Source organism: Xenia sp. Carnegie-2017, unplaced genomic scaffold (assembly GCF_021976095.1).
Source record: "Xenia sp. Carnegie-2017 unplaced genomic scaffold, XeniaSp_v1 HiC_scaffold_25, whole genome shotgun sequence".
NCBI classification, from domain to species: Eukaryota; Metazoa; Cnidaria; class Anthozoa; order Malacalcyonacea; family Xeniidae; genus Xenia; species Xenia sp. Carnegie-2017.
In genome coordinates, this window is record NW_025813488.1 from 5,723,018 (window position 1) to 5,741,281 (window position 18,264).

At 34.4% G+C, this 18,264-nt stretch overlaps 4 protein-coding genes across 10 annotated transcripts; 2 read left to right on the forward strand and 2 right to left on the reverse strand.

Annotated features, from left to right (window-relative positions):
• The first annotated feature begins 47 nt into the window (after positions 1–47).
• LOC124453359 lies at positions 48–1,690 on the forward strand. Its single transcript, XM_047004174.1, is given in 3 exon segments — positions 48–316; positions 319–555; positions 1,261–1,690. Coding segments are annotated over 3 exon segments (444 nt in total). The 5' UTR covers positions 48–192; the 3' UTR covers positions 1,344–1,690.
• On the reverse strand, positions 1,599–9,685 carry LOC124453357. Of its 4 annotated transcripts, XR_006951059.1 has the most exons (16): positions 9,670–9,685; positions 9,283–9,588; positions 9,148–9,209; positions 8,083–8,144; positions 7,971–8,007; positions 7,583–7,635; positions 7,028–7,072; positions 6,879–6,933; positions 6,670–6,773; positions 6,298–6,369; positions 6,118–6,207; positions 5,831–5,872; positions 5,402–5,542; positions 5,274–5,308; positions 4,791–5,030; positions 2,752–3,793 (listed from the first exon to the last, which is right to left on the reverse strand). XR_006951059.1 is itself a non-coding variant. In XM_047004170.1 (15 exons), exons 6-14 carry the CDS (start codon positions 7,628–7,630, stop codon positions 5,276–5,278), a joined length of 630 nt encoding a protein of 209 aa, XP_046860126.1. In that variant the 5' UTR covers positions 7,631–7,635; positions 7,971–8,007; positions 8,083–8,144; positions 9,148–9,209; positions 9,283–9,588; positions 9,670–9,685; the 3' UTR covers positions 4,507–5,030; positions 5,274–5,275. The 4 variants fall into 4 exon arrangements, 3 of the variants coding, with proteins under 3 accessions (XP_046860125.1, XP_046860126.1, XP_046860127.1); XM_047004170.1 differs by lacking the exon at positions 2,752–3,793 and having other exon boundaries at positions 4,507–5,030; XM_047004171.1 differs by lacking the exons at positions 2,752–3,793; positions 9,148–9,209; positions 9,283–9,588; positions 9,670–9,685 and having other exon boundaries at positions 4,507–5,030; positions 7,041–7,072; positions 8,083–8,139.
• Positions 9,686–10,130: 445 nt separating this feature from the next.
• Positions 10,131–13,162, reverse strand: LOC124453356 (galactosylgalactosylxylosylprotein 3-beta-glucuronosyltransferase 3-like). 3 transcript variants are annotated; one of them, XR_006951058.1, is made up of 8 exons: positions 13,003–13,162; positions 12,520–12,633; positions 12,128–12,312; positions 11,557–11,847; positions 11,389–11,481; positions 11,085–11,115; positions 10,324–10,501; positions 10,131–10,144 (listed from the first exon to the last, which is right to left on the reverse strand). XR_006951058.1 is itself a non-coding variant. In XM_047004168.1 (6 exons), exons 1-5 carry the CDS (start codon positions 13,091–13,093, stop codon positions 11,401–11,403), a joined length of 762 nt encoding a protein of 253 aa, XP_046860124.1. In that variant the 5' UTR covers positions 13,094–13,162; the 3' UTR covers positions 10,837–11,115; positions 11,389–11,400. The 3 variants fall into 3 exon arrangements, 2 of the variants coding, with proteins under 2 accessions (XP_046860124.1, XP_046860123.1); XM_047004168.1 differs by lacking the exons at positions 10,131–10,144; positions 10,324–10,501 and having other exon boundaries at positions 10,837–11,115; XM_047004167.1 differs by lacking the exons at positions 10,131–10,144; positions 10,324–10,501; positions 11,085–11,115 and having other exon boundaries at positions 11,140–11,481.
• A 192-nt stretch (positions 13,163–13,354) lies between these two features.
• LOC124453353 (TNF receptor-associated factor 3-like) lies at positions 13,355–18,194 on the forward strand. 2 transcript variants are annotated; one of them, XM_047004163.1, is made up of 8 exons: positions 13,355–13,560; positions 14,524–14,700; positions 15,514–15,667; positions 15,991–16,155; positions 16,238–16,390; positions 16,587–17,015; positions 17,271–17,522; positions 17,759–18,194. In XM_047004163.1, the coding sequence occupies exons 2-8, from the start codon at positions 14,537–14,539 to the stop codon at positions 18,098–18,100; spliced, it is 1,659 nt and encodes a 552-aa protein (XP_046860119.1). In that variant the 5' UTR covers positions 13,355–13,560; positions 14,524–14,536; the 3' UTR covers positions 18,101–18,194. The 2 variants fall into 2 exon arrangements, with proteins under 2 accessions (XP_046860119.1, XP_046860118.1); XM_047004162.1 differs by lacking the exon at positions 13,355–13,560 and having other exon boundaries at positions 14,468–14,700.
• Positions 18,195–18,264: the final 70 nt, after the last annotated feature.

The window sequence follows — 18,264 nt, forward strand, 5'->3', positions numbered from 1 at the left end:
TGGCATGTTCCAAGAACAATTGCATGGCCTTCCAAGAAATAGTAAATTGAAACAAAAGCGAAACCAAAAATTGAAACAACATAAGTATAAAATTTCAGCTTCTATTTTTGTTTCACTATCAGCAGTAGTAAATAATATTTTAAGCTCACATCAATCAAAACACTTGTCAATAATATTGTTCAGAATTCAACGATGGTTTGGTCATTTGAGCAGAGAGAGAGATTGGAAATTGAAAAGAAACTATTAGACGACTATTTTAAACTCGGAATAACATGGATTGATCCACACCATGAAACAAAAGTGGAAGTTATGATGAAGAGCAACAAAACAGAGATTATAAACTTCGTATTTATATCCCCCAGGACTTTCCCAACTCCTGTCCAGCCCTTGTGATCGTTCACCCGGAATTGCTTCTTCTGCAGAACGGTAGTCGTCTACCAGAGTCCAACACTAGCTTTCACACTTTATGCGATACAGACGGCTTTCATCGTATTTGTCATTTCTTTCCACCACAGTGGCAACCAAATATTACGCTGTTTCAAGTATTCATGAAAGGTTTGTTTGTCAGAGAGTGACTCTTTGGGATAACATATGATAAAGAGGGAACTTTTGAGATTGAGACTGCACGTTTTCTTTTATAAATACCCGTTAGCCGTTGTGACATGTTTGATTTTCGCAATTTCAAGGAAACAAATCTCCAAAGTTTGAAGTTTCTCCACATAAACATACAATGGACGAATTCTTGGTTAGCGTGCATCCACATATCATCAATTGATATTTAGTTTTTTCTCATTTTGAATAAACAGTGTTAATTGAGTACTACGTTGGATAATAAAACACAACTGCCAACCACTACAGTCACAAAGCTTAGCAACAATTTTTTTCACTTTCCCACATAGCTCTACTGTCCTTCTTTGCATTGAAAAGGAAACACAATAAAAAAATTTGCCTGCTCTTTTTACATTAGCTGTTTCCATTTTCGATATCGATTATTTGACCATGGGGTAGCTCATTTATCCAAATTAATCTGATGTATGAGCGCACAGTTTGATGTCCATAAATTTTAGTTTAAGTGTCGAAGAGCGTATGCTCGTGGTTTGAAATATTTTTCACGAAACCCCCAAAGTATTATTTCCATAATTTTGACGAAGTAATTCAACTTTTCCAAAATATTCAATTGTTCCTTATTGTTCTCATTATCGTTGGCAAAAATCTTGTTCTATCAGTTAGCATTGAAAAACGTGACCTTTTTCTATACAGGTCGGTTATGGATTGAAGCGTATGAAGGGCATTTAGATACAGGATCAAGCATGGATGAATTCCTAAAACATCATAAGAACTAAACTGATGAATTGAAGATATAAAGGGAAAATGATGAAAGGAGAACATAAAAAAAAATCAATTGACAATTCAAGTTACTGTACTACCTAAATTTTATCATCTTAAGTACCTATAATATCTCCGAGAGCAAATGTACACAGTTAATAAAAAAGATAAATCAGTGTTGGTCTCGTCAAGTTAGATAGTAGTGATTATTATTCGAGTCAAACGGACTGGTCAACAAGATATATATAACAAAAGGAGAACCCACAAGTAGATAAATATAACATTATCTTTTTGTTATGCGACTTTTACATAGTATTTTGGTATTTTGTCTTATTGTTGGCTATATTAAACAATTTTCATGCCGATGAGCAGTTCTTTTTGATTACCTGTGCACAATGAATTATTCAAGGTGAAATACCTATTAGCTACATAACGTGCAAATTACATGATTGTGAAATACAAAAAGCACAGGATTCGCATTTTTGTTCTTATGCTGTTGTCACTTTTTAACGATGTATTTAAAGTTTCGGGTCATCAGGGGTGTTGTTACGACGGACTTGGGATAACGAGGCGCGTCGTACCATTTCTTCATTAATTGCTGGTTGGAAGATGGAAATACCTCCACGTGGTACATACCGTCGACTTGGTGCACTCGAATGACGAGGCAAAATCGGTGGACGTGGCTGATTGTTGACAGAGGATGTCGCAGCTGGTGGCGAAGAATTTGAGTTTTGACATGTCTGATTTCCATCACTCAAATTACCATTTACTTCATCATCCTCATCATCGACACTAGTCCTGCGGGTATGTTCAGTAAGAAATTCATCCATTTTCTTTCCAGTTGCCAAATGTGCTTCGTAGGCTTCGATCCAAATTCGACCCTTCATAAAAACTTGAAACAAAGTAATGTCGGCTGTCCACGATGGAGGATGGAAATGACAAATTCTGTGGAAATTGTCCACATCTTCTAAGGTGTGAAAAGCGTCGCTTGTTTCTGGAAGTTGTTGACCATCCTGCATGTAGAGTTTCTCAGGAGATACAACGACAAGAGGAGGACAAGAGTTGGGAAAATCACTCGGTATATATATTCGTAGTTTAAATTCTCTGTCAGAGTTGCTTTTGAGTAAAACCTCAACTTTTGTTTCGTTTTCTGGGTCTATCCAAAACACACCAAGCCGAAAGTATTCTTCCAACTTTTCTTTCTCTATTGCCAATCTAACTCTCTGCGCCGGTGACCAAACCATTTGAAATTTTGTTTCTTTATGACGGAGGTGGAAAGACTTTTTTTACTCTGATGAAATTACGTCGAGATCATTCATTCATCAAAACTTTGTTTATGAATGACACGATTCCAGTAAAAATCATTCCGCGAAGAGAAATAAGAAAGTGAAAGAATGCGATAATTGTTATGATTAATCTATGCTGTTAAAAATATCTGACGCGTTTAATAATTTGCAAAAAAAGTGATGTCCGGATACAAATTATAGCTTTATACATGTATAAAAATTACATTTGTTTGTTTTTGGACAATTTAAACTAGGGTAATAAATATTCGTCGTTTGAACACTGGATTTTTTTATTAAATAGCTCTCAAGAAGGTGCATTGACTCAAATCATCATATTAATGAGCTTATATAGATTTTTCACTTTTCACTTCTGCTCAGTGCTTTTTACGCGTATCATGCATGCAGTGAATAAAAAATCGGAACTTAAAAAAATCCTGATGACCGGCTTCACTAATCATGCATGAACGTTATATGCAAACTTAAAGCTATCGATCGCATACATGACTATACTGTTACTATACTATTCAATAATGGTTTCAAAGAAGCTCAAAAGTATAACATCTATCAAATTTTTATGTTTCACGAGGTGGACCTTCATTCCGAGAGCGACAAAAATATGTACAATTGTCCAACTTCTCCACAATACATGTGTCCAGCGGTAAACAAGTTCTTCTATCGGTATGAAAACTTCGTTTATCAAATATGTTTTGCATACATACATGTATTTACTCGCACATACATGTGTGCACTCATACTCTAATGTATGTACTCACACATACATGTATGTACTCAAGTAATTCAATAAATCGATTTACATTCATGTAAATCAATAGTAAAATGTAACAATGACAAGAAAAAGAAGTAATTAGTACAATAATTTTCATTTCTCCAGTGAAACCAACTAAAGTTTTAAGGAAATATTATTAACTAAAGGAGAAAAATCCTTGCTCACAATCGCTATGTAATGACTTACTGAATTCACTCCATCACGTCAAGGCCTTTCATTCTCCACAACATTCCAAGACTTAGCAAATTGTTACACTTTGTGCAGGTTGCCAAACTCAGCAATTTTCGGAGACTTTGAAGCGATGTGGAAGGAACACTATGAAGAAGTCAACGGTTTTTCCAACAAATATTTAGATTGGGGTAGAGAAGATGACGATATATTCGCAGGTGGAGTCCTTAATAAATGAATGAATTTAAAATTAATAGTTTTCAGATTTGAGAAAAAAACCCTCACGTAAATAGTTTGTGAAATGAAGGAGAAGAAAAAGAAAAAAACTGATGAAAATATTAATCATGGTTACTAATAACGAAAGTATCGCAAAGAAACCTCCAAATATATTAAACAATATAGATCATTGTTTGAAAACAATACGTACATTTAAAGGTGAGAAGCAACTGTCTGTTCACTTTCTTTTCAATTTACTTTCAGGTGTTACGCTAAAGAACTTTTAGTGAGTCGGCCAAGCATGCAAACAGGACGTTAAACAATGTTGAAAAAATATCATACGATTGCTCATAACCCAAATCTGACAAGGTGAATTACGAAATTATAAATTGCAGTCATATCTTCCATGGATTTTTTTAAGGCAAATGTAGAACTGACTCCGAAACTAAAGCAGCTTCGTAAACTTGAAAGCCGTGTTCTGACGTCACACTTTACACAAGGAACTGTTCCCAATATTTCCCATATTTATTTAGGAACACGAACAGGGACTATCATAACATAGAAACAATTATTTCTTGTTTCTTGTACTTTCTTATCGCATAGAAAAATAGCTGAAGCAAGACTACTTCTAACTTCTAGCAACACTTTGAAAAATATTTCTAAATTTGAAAAGATTTCTTTGAATCAACAAAGAAACATACCAAGACAATTGCTAAAACAATGTTATAGGAGCTGGAGAGTTATGTTTTCAATAATATATAGCAACACGCCACACGACCGTGTTTTATGGATGTGCAAAAGACGTAAAGGACTAGAAAAATAGCTTTTATATACTTTATGACATTGACTCTATCAAGAGTATCTTGTTCTTCAAAAAAATATTGTTAAATCTCAAGTCTTCAGTGTAAATAATTGAATAAGAAGAGCAAATATCAAAATAAAAGCTATATGCTTGGATTTAAAGGTTTCCAAATGAAAATACGTACATCGTATGACCGATATATTACCCGGACTTAAGCAAAACTTGAACTTGGTCGGAACTTGCGAAACTCAGAAAGAGTCAAAAATAAGTTTCCATCGACATCATTCTCTCTAAATGATTTAATGAGTGGGGCACTACGCGGTCGCCTTGACGACAATGACGATGTACCAGTGGTAGAACCCTTTGAAGATATATCTCCTATAATGACATTCTTCATCTCTGTAACCAAACTAATATCAGCTCTCGCACGAGCTAAAATGATCGTCTACATAAAAGATAGCAATTATGATAGAAAAATTGTATTTTACAATCAAACATTAAATATGAACTCCATAAAGCTATCACTAAATTTAAACCGAAATCAAAGGGAAACAGCGCATTGAATTTCATCTGGGTTTTTTTTATACAACTCAAATCTTTGAAGATCATTCCTGTTGGGAGTTTGTTTAATTATGTATTTCTTGAAATTGTCGGCTAAAATTTCAATATTGTGAAAACCTTTACAGACCTTCATTGTTCTTTTGTGTTACTAACTTTCATAGCCTAGAGAAAAATTAACTATACGTAAGATTTTTGAGTGAAAAAGTTGTTAGAAAAATTTTTGTTTATGGTATAAAATGTTTTGTTCCGATGTACCTTGGAATTCGTCGTTGTATTATCTTTGTTCTGAACACCCAATAGTTCTGCACATTTCTTCATATAGTTGTGTCTTAGATCTGTGTTATTTAAGATTAGGCGCTGAATCTTCATCGCATAACGTTCTTCAACTTCGGCAACCTACATGTCGTAACAAGGTTCAGCGCCGACAGGCTAACCTCAAACTTTCCACGAACTACATTCTAATATCGGTCATTTCAAACTAATCAGGCTACAAACATTAAGGTTTTCAGTGGTGAAGTCGTCAGGTTAGCAAGTAGCCTGCGTTTGCTCTAGTCTTGTGATGGTAAATGCTCTGCCAAAGATTGTGAGTTTTCGAAGAGTGGAGCTTACCTATGTAAAGGATTATTGCAATCAGCAAATATAAATAAGAATATTGTAGTTTTAGAAGAGCACGCTGTTACTGACCTTTTCCGAAAAACTCATTTCGTATCCTTGAAGTTTTAATTTCTGTAAACATCAAGAAATTTCATTCAGTGCGAAGAACATAGGGAATAACATAGGTTTAATATGTATAAATATTATGATGTTACACTTTGACACAGAAAGGAGAACAATGGAGTACATCATTTTCACATTAGGATCGTACGTCAAGTACAAAGGACACAAACATATTATAATGATACTTTGGTGTACAAAGGAGCTTAATTAAGCGAGTATACGACGTATTACGATGGTATTTTTCGGGCGCGTACCACGTCGGCAAGTTCATTTAAGGTTTTTCTCAATTTTTGTTCTGTTTTCTCGTGAAGTTGTTGAAGATCTCGCATATCTTCTTTGAGATTCTTAGTTAAAATGAAAAAAGTAATAAAAGATAACAAAACTAGAACGAACAATTAAATGCATGTGTAACATTCAGTTTATAACTAACTTACCTCGGATTCCAAAGCAAGAATTTTGTATTGTTCAGCTTCAGCAGCGAACGCTTCAAACTCACAACGAAGTGCCTAAATAGAGTTCAGTAGTAATGGCTATTGACGTGATTGGTCAGTTCCCAGCTAAGACAGATATCAAATGCAAGCAAAACTATTAATGACTGAAAAAGAAAAAATCCGAAGATCTTGTCACAACTTGTCTAAGGCAGCCGACTTGTCCTTGTTCAATTCAACAATTTTATTATTTTACTCTAGTTTATTTATTTTAACGAAAGAGTAAGTCATTTAAGACCGAATCCTTGTCGACGACAATCGTTTTTTCAAATCAGAACTCAAATGACTTCTGTATAAAGACAACTGTAGCTGATTTACATTCAGTTCTTTGCGATGTTCTTCTTTAATCATTTTAATATCTTCGGCATGCCGTCCCTTCACTTTCTTCACAGCTACAGCCTCTTCTCTTTTCAGTTTAGACTCTAAAAAAAGAAAAATTAAATAATGTGAATTGACGATAAAACTGACGTTATAAAATTAAAGTCAATCGTCTTATCTTGTCAAATGTTGTGTAAAAGTCCTCGTACTCTGCTCAGTGAGAAGTCTTTCTATCATAACTTCTTGCTCAGATTTTAGTTCCTCCTGTTAAAGAGACATACACAATGGAAAAAATTCAATGATTATTTCGAGCTATTCATTCATTGAGAGGTTATGAACGATAGGAAGACGTACGTACATTTCTTTCTGACCATCGCTTTTTCAACTCAATAGATACGTCGTGCTATAAAGAATAAAATTACACCAATTTTGGAATCTTTATTTGCTATAAAGAATAAAATTACACCAATTTTGGAATCTTTATTTGCTATAAAGAATAAAATTACACCAATTTTGGAATTTTTATTTGCTATAAAGAATAAAATTACACCAATTCTGGAAATTTTATTTGCTATAAAGAATAAAATTAAACCAATTTTGGAAATTTTATTTGCTATGAAGAATAAAATTACACCAATTTTGATATTTTTATTTGCTATGAAGAATAAAATTACACCAATTTTGATATTTTTATTTGCTATGAAGAATAAAATTACACCAATTCTGGAATTTTTATTTGCTATAAGAATAAAATTAAACCAATTTTGGGATTTCTATTTGACAAAGTCATTTCATTGATTAACCACGTATAAGCAATTTTTTGTTCAAGATGGGTTAAAATTCATCAAAAACAAACAATTACATGGGTACTTGATTACGATCGCTATAAAGAATGAGAAACTATCTATCTTACCTTGCAACTTTCCAAACTGGCACGAACTAAATCAATTTCATTTTGCATTTTGACTACAATAAAATTTCTTTAGGTATGAGGATTGAAGTTTTATGATAATTTTTCACATTGAATGGGTGTATTCCAGTACAAAATGTAGCTATCATAATCTTCCTGAACTCCAAGTAGCAATGTAAAGCAAGTTTTTTGCTTATTTACATGATAAGCCAAGATTATTTTCAGCTACTTAACACACCATTAAGATATTCCTAAGATATTGCAAGATTATGAAGAATTTTGAAAGACATTACAAGATCTTTTCATGATGCTAAATTATGGAGAGTACACAGAAGATGTTTCACACTCCACAGCTACTTCTAAGGGTACCTAAGATATTACATTCACATACCTGATGTAGAATTGGCAAGTTCCCTTTCTTCATTCAGCTGAAAAGATGAATGCCTCGGTTAGTTTTACACAACCTCATTCAATCATGCTAACAACATGACACATTTACAAACCTTTGCCTCAGCAGGATTCTTTTAAATTTTCTATGTCAATCAAATGTTGTTCCTCAATCATCCTAGGATCAAAAATATAAATCTTTAATAAAACAGCAAAGTAAACTTTTAAAACGATTTCAAATCATCCATCTCCTCGTTTTAACTACAAGGGAAAAGCAAGGGCGGATTTACTGGGGCTGTAGAGAGGTTTGGTGGATTTACTGGGGATGTGGAGAGGTTTGGTGGATTTACTGGGGATGTGGAGAGGTTTGGTGGATTTACTGGGGATGTGGAGAGGTTTGGTGGATTTACTGGGGATGTGGAGAGGTTTGGTGGATTTACTGGGGCTGTGGAGAGGTTTGGTGGATTTACTGGGGATGTGGAGAGGTTTGGTGGATTTACTGGGGATGTGGAGAGGTTTGGTGGATTTACTGGGGATGTGGAGAGGTTTGGTGGATTTACTGGGGATGTGGAGAGGTTTGGTGGATTTACTGGGGATGTGGAGAGGTTTGGTGGATTTACTGGGGATGTGGAGAGGTTTGGTGGATTTACTGGGGCTGTGGAGAGGTTTGGTGGATTTACTGGGGATGTGGAGAGGTTTGGTGGATTTACTGGGGATGTGAGAGGTTTGGTGGATTTACTGGGGCAGTGGAGAGGTTTGGTGGATTTACTGGGGATGTGGAGAGGTTTGGTGGATTTACTGGGGATGTGGAGAGGTTTGGTGGATTTACTGGGGATGTGGAGAGGTTTGGTGGACTTACTGCAAATGTAGAGAGGTTTGGTGGATTTACTGGGGATGTGGAGAGGTTCGGTGGATTTACTGGGGACATTTGCTTGAGCAGATGCAATACACTCAATTAATTTAGAGTAAATAGCTAGCTTAGTTACTTCAATGTTTTTCACTGCAATATGTAGAATATTGCTGACAAGTTTCAAAAATTCAAATGTACATTGCATTCAAATGACAGCAGAGGATATTTCTCAAAGAGAGTCAATCATAGTATAAGAGTAACAAAAACAAGACATGATAACAGCCCCAAATTAAACCCTTTTCCCCACAAAATCATGAAATTTTGAACATACTTTATATGATCTTTGTGCTCTTGCACCATGATCTGTATATTTATTATGGTATTTTCCACAAACTACAAAGAAAAAAAAGGTTAAACACGAAAGACAAAGGCACAAAACACAAAGTAGGATGAATGATTGGGTCACCTGTTGAAACTGGGATTTGTGATTAATTCTTTCTTCTTCCAAACATATTTTGAGGTCCTCAATTTCATTTAGCAGTTTTCGAATCCTCAGGTTAAAAATGGAGATTTACAAAAACGTTGAAAAAGTTTTGAGAAATATCAACTTTGTGCTTGTACATTTACATCAATTGAAGAAATGACAATTTTAAATACAAAACATCGTCACAGATGTATTTTTCTGCATTGACAAACTTGCAAAAAATAAACATCTTAAGACGATATAAACATGTGAAACATCAAAATATACCTTTCCTCATGTTCAGGAACACTGCAATAACAGATAAAATAATAAAAACATCAACCATCATGCAGAGGATATCAACTCAAGGTCATAACAAAATAAACAAACCTTTTCTTGGCACTCTAGATAAACAAATTTAGGTTTCCGCATTAAGAAAATGTACACATTTGTTATATCAATATCACAATATCCAAAACAAAGGTGGAGGTTGTTCAACAACAAGGCAGTTGGAATACCACTACTTGAAATTATTTCTCTACTTTACATAGTAACAAATCTATTTTTGTAATTTAATAATTTCCATAAAGATATATAGCTAAGTCAATATGGTTTACCTTAGGAGCATGATCCCAAAACTTATTCATATCCAATAACACATTAACTCTGGACTGTCGTTTCGCAATGGTGTAGCCTGGTTGAACCACTTTCAAATATACCATATCCTATCAAATCACATCATACTTTTTAGACACAACTTTAATTAGCCACAGTAATTACTCACTTGACCAAGAAAACAAAAAATGGGACCTTTTCTTTGACTCCATGCATGAATTGGTCGTTAAAGAATCCTTTCGTCTTTTGCCTGGAAAGTAAATAAAAGAAGTCAAAAGGGGGAGAATGCTTACAGTAGACATTTTGACAGTACCATCGTACCAGTAAAACTTCATAAGACTTGATGCAAAAATAGCCATTGCAATTTTGAATTCATTACAATTGCGTATACACAAAATTATGGGTAAAAGTTCAATTCAAAATACATACTTTGGTCCACTCTTTGCTGTTGTCCTGGTAGGTTTTTGAGCTCGCATTTTCTACTTCAGTCGGTAAACTTTGTGTACTTCGACGACGCTCGTTAAAGCTACATGGCCTAGGCTTGAACGGTGGACTAGACCCATGAACTTTCATGTTTTAGTATTCCCAGTCATTTTCTAACTTTTGGCTAAACATTCAAATATATATTCAAAAAAATTAAACAGTTTTGACATTTTTCACAACCCACAATGCAAAATCTAAGTTAGTAAAATCTCTATGGTAATCATTATGGTAATTTGGTAAAATCCGGGTGGGCGAAAGACATTTTATTTCCGGTGCCCGCGCTCTTACGCGGATATTGATAACCAAAATGTGCCATAAAATAAAACGACCGCCATGTTTTTGTCAACAAATCGCAAGCCAACAATAGCAATCTGGAATTTTGGATGATTTGCTCCCTCCCTTTCCCTCCAGCCTTGTACACAGTAACACAGGATGTGTCAAAGTCAAAGATGAGGAGACTTTTAGAAATTAACAAAAATTGTTATTATTTCAATGCTGTATCAATATGCTAAGCATACAATATTATAATAAATGTCTTTGTAAAAGCAAACAAATTTTTCTGCTGGAAAATTAACTTAACGTCAAGAAGCAATGATTGCATAATAACACACCCTAAGGCTTAGCATAGTAAGGCATTTAAATTTTGCACAGCAATTTTTGGAGACTATGTGCCCATCCTCACACCCTATAGCAATGTCAGTGAGTACCTTCATTCAATAGTGGATAGTTTTTTCTTAGCTGGAAGAGAATGTACAAAGCATATTGTTTTTTTTACAAAAGATTGTAGTTTCTATTTTTATATATTTTATCTTTATTACAAAGATTTAAAAAATCCAACAAACTGTCGGGCAATTGCATCAAATGTCCAGCAGTTGAGCTAATTCTAGTATTCCTTACATATATTAACATTAAAAAAATAAATATATCTAACAAATAACATATATGTCCAAGAAAATATCTCACATATAGGATGTTGTAAATAAAGACGAATTGTATGATGGTCTAGCTCACCCTTAATATGTTTCATACTTCCATTGGAGGATCTGATAATTGACTCATTCTCTTTATTTTTGGTTCAGCAGTTTGTGTATGCCATACAAGTATCTATAAAATAAGAATATACTATAAACTAACCAACAGTTGAAGTGTCTATAGACCTTATCCATGTGTTGCCCTTACATTTTTGCAATTATCAGCCAAAGGCTCAAGTTCATCTTGAGAAACAAAGTTCTCCAACAGTTTGGACTCCAAAAAACCAAGTGGTGCATTTATATCAATAACTACACTTGGCTTGTCTAAAAATAGCTTCACGTTGATTGCAAAACCAGCCATGTCCAATGGAAAATGTCGGTTTGTTTTCCAGAAAGCCCAAAATTTCAACACTCTACCATTTTCACAAATGGGACCCTCCCATTTCATACCGCCAACCAGACCTACAGGCCACACTGATACCTTTCTTGTCCATCTCAACTAAAAAACCACCAAATACACAATACATTGTTTTTGTTGATAAACATTGTTAAAATAAACACAGGCTTATTTCAGTACAAAAAGTCAATATGCTCAAAAAAAGTCTTTCAATGTAAATCTTCAGTCAATCTAGAGTGTGCAGAATTAAAACTTTTTTGAATCAAACTTTACTAATTGAAACTTGAACTAATCATACCAGCATGAAAAAAAAAACATCCAATTTGTGTCATACATATTATGAGAGTACTTCCACCCCAAAAAGACAAAAATAATTGCTCACTTGCTCAAACAGTTCCAAATCATAAGTATTGTCATCATCCACAAAATATACCACACCATTTGCAGTTTCTCTTTTAAGATTTGCTCTTAGCCAACTTATACCGGCATTCCTTTGCTCAACACCCCTGGGTTTCTTCCATCGAGGATCTTGTTCACGTAACTGAAAGTTTTGCCTTGTTCTTATGGCTAAATGGGTGTAGAGAACACCACATTTTTTCAAAAACCTAGCAATAACATCACGTTTTGATTCTGCATCTTCTATCAATATCCAATGAAAATTCTTGACATGCATGAATGTTTGACAAAGTCTCGTCAAATCTGCTTTTTGGGTGAGTCGGTTATGGGTTGGAGTAATGGCATAAATGTAAGGTAAATTTTCATCATTGTTCTCACTTGATGTAACTTGAGTGTTGATTGGCTTTGGGATGGAGAGAAATTTATTTGTGAGACTATTTCTAACTGGATTAGTTACTTTACCATTAAATTCATTAGAAGATGTGTGGCAACCTGCAAAAACAGAAATGAAAAAGAAATGAAAAAGAAATTGACAAACTGGTTAAATTAACGGTAGGGATGGCCGTGGAGAATTCATCTCTTCAAGACTTTTTATTGAATATATTTTGAATGCAATGTTGTAAGAAAGTGTAATTTTTGTCCATTACTTTTTATGGTAGATGTATTTGTCGGGAGGGGGGGAGGGTGTTCACTGTTCAGTTCACTAAAATAAAGATTGATTCTCGCTATAACAATAAACATTTTCACTGATATGAAACATGAATTGCGTACATAACGACTTGTAATTCATTCTTAGATTAACTTTTTTCACGTTATACAATATATTACCAACATTAATTTATACAAAATGTTAAAAAATACCTGTCAGATAAGCGAAAAATAACCACAAAAAAGCATTGTACAGTAATAAGAATACAACGATAATAAAGATCACGTACTTAAATCGCATCATTAAACTACATAAAGAGCATAAAAATTGAAAAATAAAACCATACTGGACGTTTATCAATAATCAGTTGTCTGTGAGTTACTGTTTTTTTTACTATAACTCTAACTTATTATCACAGAATAGATACATATTCTATTCATATGTATCTATTCTGTGTTATTATCCCCCCGTGATAAATACGACCAATCACAGCACGAATTTTTAAAAAATGCTAACGCGGCAGAATTCAAATTTTTTAGTCACTTTTTGTAACACCGATCGAAATCGCTAAAACACGATATATTTCATTTCGAAATAAATACTATTTGTTTGTTTCATGTGATTACATAGTGCAAAGTTGTAAGTGAAATACGAGCATCAGAAAATGAAATTGATAATGAATATAAATTGAAAATCATCATTAATTATTCACTGGTTTGGAACTATTTTGTTATGTAGAGTGTCTGCAAAGAACCATCCACATCCATAGAGTAAGTAATTTGTTAGTAATTTGCGATTGATGTTACCTTAAGGTTTGATATTCCTGGTTGAATGTTCTCAAACAATGGTGGGCAGTTTATATCTAACCCATAATTTTCAACTGTGGCAGCTGCAAGGGAGGGTAGTTCAATCTCTTTCTCAATATACACCAAGAGTATGGCCTACATTTGTGTAAAAAATTGTTTGTGTAAATCTAATATATAAGTGATATTTTAAGGGGCTACTCTGAGTCATACAAATGGTTATAAAAAAGATGTATAAAGATGCATATTCAATCATATAGGGCAATTGTGCTCATCACAAAAGATTCACAAATCTTTTTTAAATAAATTAATAGTACTTCTCCACAGGTGTACATTAAGTGAAAAACCAATGTAATTTTTCAACATCTCTCTCTACTAGGAAGTGGGCCAGCCGGCAAATTTTAGTGCAACTATGTGAATTTAGCACATTATCATTGTTAATTTCTTTAAAATTTATTGCTTTTGCAGTGAGCTAACAAACCAAAGTTTAAAGTAAATGGTTTGAACCCAGGAGTAACGTTACATGTTTGCAAATGTTGATCGTCCAGGTTGGTATAGTCCTGAGAAGGACTGTTTTTGTTTCATTTGACTCTGAAGATGACTACCACTAAGGTTGTCGAAACGTCAGTCAACAACAACAAAAACAGTCCTTCTCAGGACTATACCAACCTGGACAATCTACATTTACAAACATGAAACCAAAGTTTACACAGCAGAACTAACAAATTGGGCTGGTTACAACACTGCTCCTGGGAAAGTTTTCATAGTCTGTTTTCATGACCATCATTCTACATATGGCTCTGGTGCTTACCAGAATACTTTGTTATTACAATAAGTGCTGACTGATCTGACAATTTAATAAAATGAAGTATCAAGAAATTCAAGATGGCGTTCGTTTGACGTCTATATTGACTATGGTTATTATTTTAGATCTTGGAGTTTTATGGCAACAAATCAAGATGGTCCAGGTGGACATAACATCGAGTTTTTACAAGACCTCGATACTCGACTGAAATGTTCAATTTGTAAACTCCCTTTGAGGAATCCACACCAAACTTCTTGTGGTCATCGTTTTTGCGAGAGTTGCATTAAAAATGTTATTGAGAAGTATGATTATTTTGTCCTTACGATAAACCACACATCCCTGTATTTTCCCCAGTTTTTTAGTAACTAAGGTTCAACAATTCGCTTAGACGTTAAAAATTTTGGGATGAATTATAAGAGCAATTTCGTATAAGAGAAAATTTGATGCTGTGCTTTGGTAAATTCGAATATTAAATCGAAATTATTACACTTCCGCTTTTCAATTTAACAGTCAAGCTGTAAGTTTCAATTAATTTTGAATTCATACAGTATCGTAATAAAGAAAAATTTTCCGAAAATGCTCATGCTAAAAATGATTTGCTTCTGTATCATGTGTAGATATAAGTATTAAAAACGTTTAGCAATTCGCGAAAGGAAAATGATCAATACGACAACATTCTCTCTAATGACATTGCATGTAGGCGCTGGAATCTCATATATTTTTCAGAAAATTTTCCATAACAGAAACGATGACAATTTTTGACAGTTTCATCGCAGCTTTCGCGATATTCATGTACAACAATTCTTCGTGCAACATAATGTTTAAAACTATGGTTTAAAACGAAACCTTGCTAGACAGTGCTTGATGAAACATACGTATGAGCTTTATTTTACTAGGGAATGTATGAAAGTCGGCACTTCTTTAATTTTAAACATTTCAGGGTTTTAATAATAAAGTTAAAAATAAGATAGAAATCATGGATGTATTGTTACGATATTAGTCCGTCTATTCATTAAAATTAAACTTTGTGAACAACGCACTGGGAAGGGCCGAAGGGGAAACCCCTTTTACTACTTATACAATTTTTGTTGACGTATTCTTCTCAACTAATATAGCGGGGACCAAAAGTGTCCAGAAGACGGCACTGTACTTACTGTCGAAGATATATTCCCCGACAGATTTTGTAACCGTGAGATTTTGGACCAACATTGTTATTGTCGCAACAAAAGTTTGGGTTGTATGTGGACGGGAATGTTTAGAGCAGAAAAGGTGAATTATTCATTAATTGACATACTTTTACATACCTGTAAATACCGTGTTTTTTAAGTGGCAGGCACATTTCTTTTGATTATATGGACATTTATCCACAATCAGCTCCCCCATATATCGACGTCTATCTTCAATCTCCTCCTCAATATGTGTACAATTATCTATAAATGATAGCTTGAAATGGAATAAATGTTATGAAATATTTTTTATCTCTAACGTTATGTAGCATTTGTTTTTCCTAGTCCTCAACTGGATGACCGACTTTGCGTTCACCAATATACCTGTTAACGGCGATATATTTGTTGGTTTTTCTTTTTCTTTAGGATCATCAAAAAGAATGTTTATACGTGGAACAGACCTGTCCAAATGATGGTTGTGAATTGCGGTTATTGCGGCGTGATCTTGAAGAACACATGGCAAAGGATTGTAAATTCAAAAAGATTCCTTGTCAATATTGTGGCATTCGACTATCAAATGAGCTTTTAAATGTGCGAGAATACATTTATCACTTTGCGAATGAACAAATGTTTCGTGTTCAATATAATCTTCTTTTCTTTATTAATGTCTTAGGAACATCTTGAAACAACGTGTCCAAATTTTCCTTTGGATTGCCCAAAAATGTGTGGTCAGAAAGTGTTACGTTGTAATATGGAAACTCATTTGCTAAACGATTGTCCTAAGGCGGAAAGTTCTTGTCCTTTGTTTCCCGATTGCAATTTTCAGGTTACTGGCACATTTTAGTAAATAGGATATAATTTAATTGTAATTGGCTTTCTCCAACCAATCAATATCTTATTGAATTTAATGTTCACCAGGAATTCCCCTAAATTTTGTTAAATCGCTTGGAATTTCCCTGAAAAAAACTTTAAAAAATAAATGAAGTGGCGATGCATTTTAAGATTTCAAACGGTTAATTTAGGGTTCAAGATCAGATCTTAAGAAACACATGTCTGAAAAACAGATCACCCATGTTACCATGTTGAATGGTTATATAAAAACGTTAGATGGACAAGTGAAGCAGCTGGAAACATCGACAACAGCTATAACGGAAATGCAATCAAGTGTTGATGAACAGTTGAAGAACCATCATAGAGAAATTGTCAAAATTCATGACGATCTTGAGGCCTTACGTGCTTCGCATGGGGAGAGTTCATCATTTAGAGCAGCAGAAAGTTCACAAGCCAACGAAAATATGTCACGTGGTGCAAGCAAACCCGACGAGAAACCACGTGATGATGCAATTTATGATCAAGCTGAAATTGATAACATAAAAAGACGCTTAAGCAAACTGGAAGAGCAAGTTGCTAGTTTAATGTTTAGGGAGCGTCACTCAGTTAATCGGGTACAGGTGGGGATGTCGATAGTTTCATTTTGAGGGAGCGTCACTCATTTAATTGAGTACAGGTGGGGATTTTGAGAGATTTGAAGGGTGGATGGCATTATTAATCAAAGGCAAAATTTTTGATGAAGTCGAAAGATCGCGGAAACTTTGTTAATGGTTATTAACAAAAGCATTCAGGATCAACTTTCTATTTGTTTTAAGAGTAAAATGTGCAGCAACCGCAAAGAATTTCAACATCAATTTCAATCTTCTTCTTTTCAGTTCGGTGGTGGCGATGATGAAACAGTATCAGATCTTGAGAGAAGGATTGCTTCCTTAGAACATCAGAACTCGTTGAGTGACGTCCAGATTGCTGATCACGACGTAAAACTGAATATGTTAGATAGTACATCTTATGAGGGCACTTTCATTTGGAAGATTGAAGATTTTGGACGAATATCAAATGATGCACAAACAGGACGTTCCCTATCAATATATAGCCCACAGTTCTACGTCGGCCGTTATGGATACAAGGTAAAATACAGCAATTGTAATTTGTGACTTAAGAAGAAAAGGTTTTATTTTCAAGTCTTGATCACTGTAATTAATTTTTGTGCCTAATGAATCATTTCGTTTTGAGTCTTGCATTTCCTTTACACGACGCTAAAGGAGCCAGAACTCTCCCCACCCCACACCCCGTTAATCGTTAGACGTTAATCGTTAGACGTTCCTGGAAATGGAACCACCATTTGATGTTTATGTATATTTAGGTATGCGCGAGAGTATACCCAAACGGTGATGGAATGGGAAAGAACACACATCTATCTCTTTTCTTTGTGCTCATGCGTGGTAATTACGATGCCCTATTGACTTGGCCGTTTCGACAGAAAGTAACTTTTAAATTAATTGATCAGAATGGAGACCAGCATATCGTTGACAGCTTTCGACCAGATCCAAACAGCTCAAGTTTTCAACGACCCAGAAGTAACATGAATATTGCCAGCGGTTGTCCTCTCTTTGTACCTAAATCTGCGCTTCAAAGGGGCGGTTACATACGGGACGATACGATATTCATAAAGATTACCGTTGATACCACAGGATTGAATCTATAATGATTGATCTATATAAACCTTCTTTTGCGTGATCATGCGAGAGATATTCGGTGGCTCAGTGTATAAGAAATTTATAAAAGAATTCGCCAATCAATATGTTGTTCAATCTTGATTTTTGGAGAAGTTGAAAACTTTACATAAGATTTCGTGATAAATTAGAGAGT

Coding starts and splice junctions, on each gene's coding strand:
- LOC124453357 (XM_047004169.1), bottom strand. CDS start 2,570: ATGGTTTGGTCACCGGCGCAGAGAGTTAGATTGGCAATAGAGAAAGAA.
- LOC124453356 (XM_047004168.1), bottom strand. CDS start 13,093: ATGATGCGATTTAAGTACGTGATCTTTATTATCGTTGTATTCTTATTA. Junction 12,634..13,002: donor ATTTTTCGCTTATCTGACAG/GTATTTTTTAAC, acceptor CTGTTTTTGCAG/GTTGCCACACATCTTCTAAT. Junction 12,313..12,519: donor CAACACTCAAGTTACATCAA/GTGAGAACAATG, acceptor ACACCCATTTAG/CCATAAGAACAAGGCAAAAC.
- LOC124453353 (XM_047004163.1), top strand. CDS start 14,537: ATGGCAACAAATCAAGATGGTCCAGGTGGACATAACATCGAGTTTTTA. Junction 14,701..15,513: donor ATTAAAAATGTTATTGAGAA/GTATGATTATTT, acceptor CAACTAATATAG/CGGGGACCAAAAGTGTCCAG. Junction 17,016..17,270: donor ACTCAGTTAATCGGGTACAG/GTGGGGATGTCG, acceptor TCTTCTTTTCAG/TTCGGTGGTGGCGATGATGA.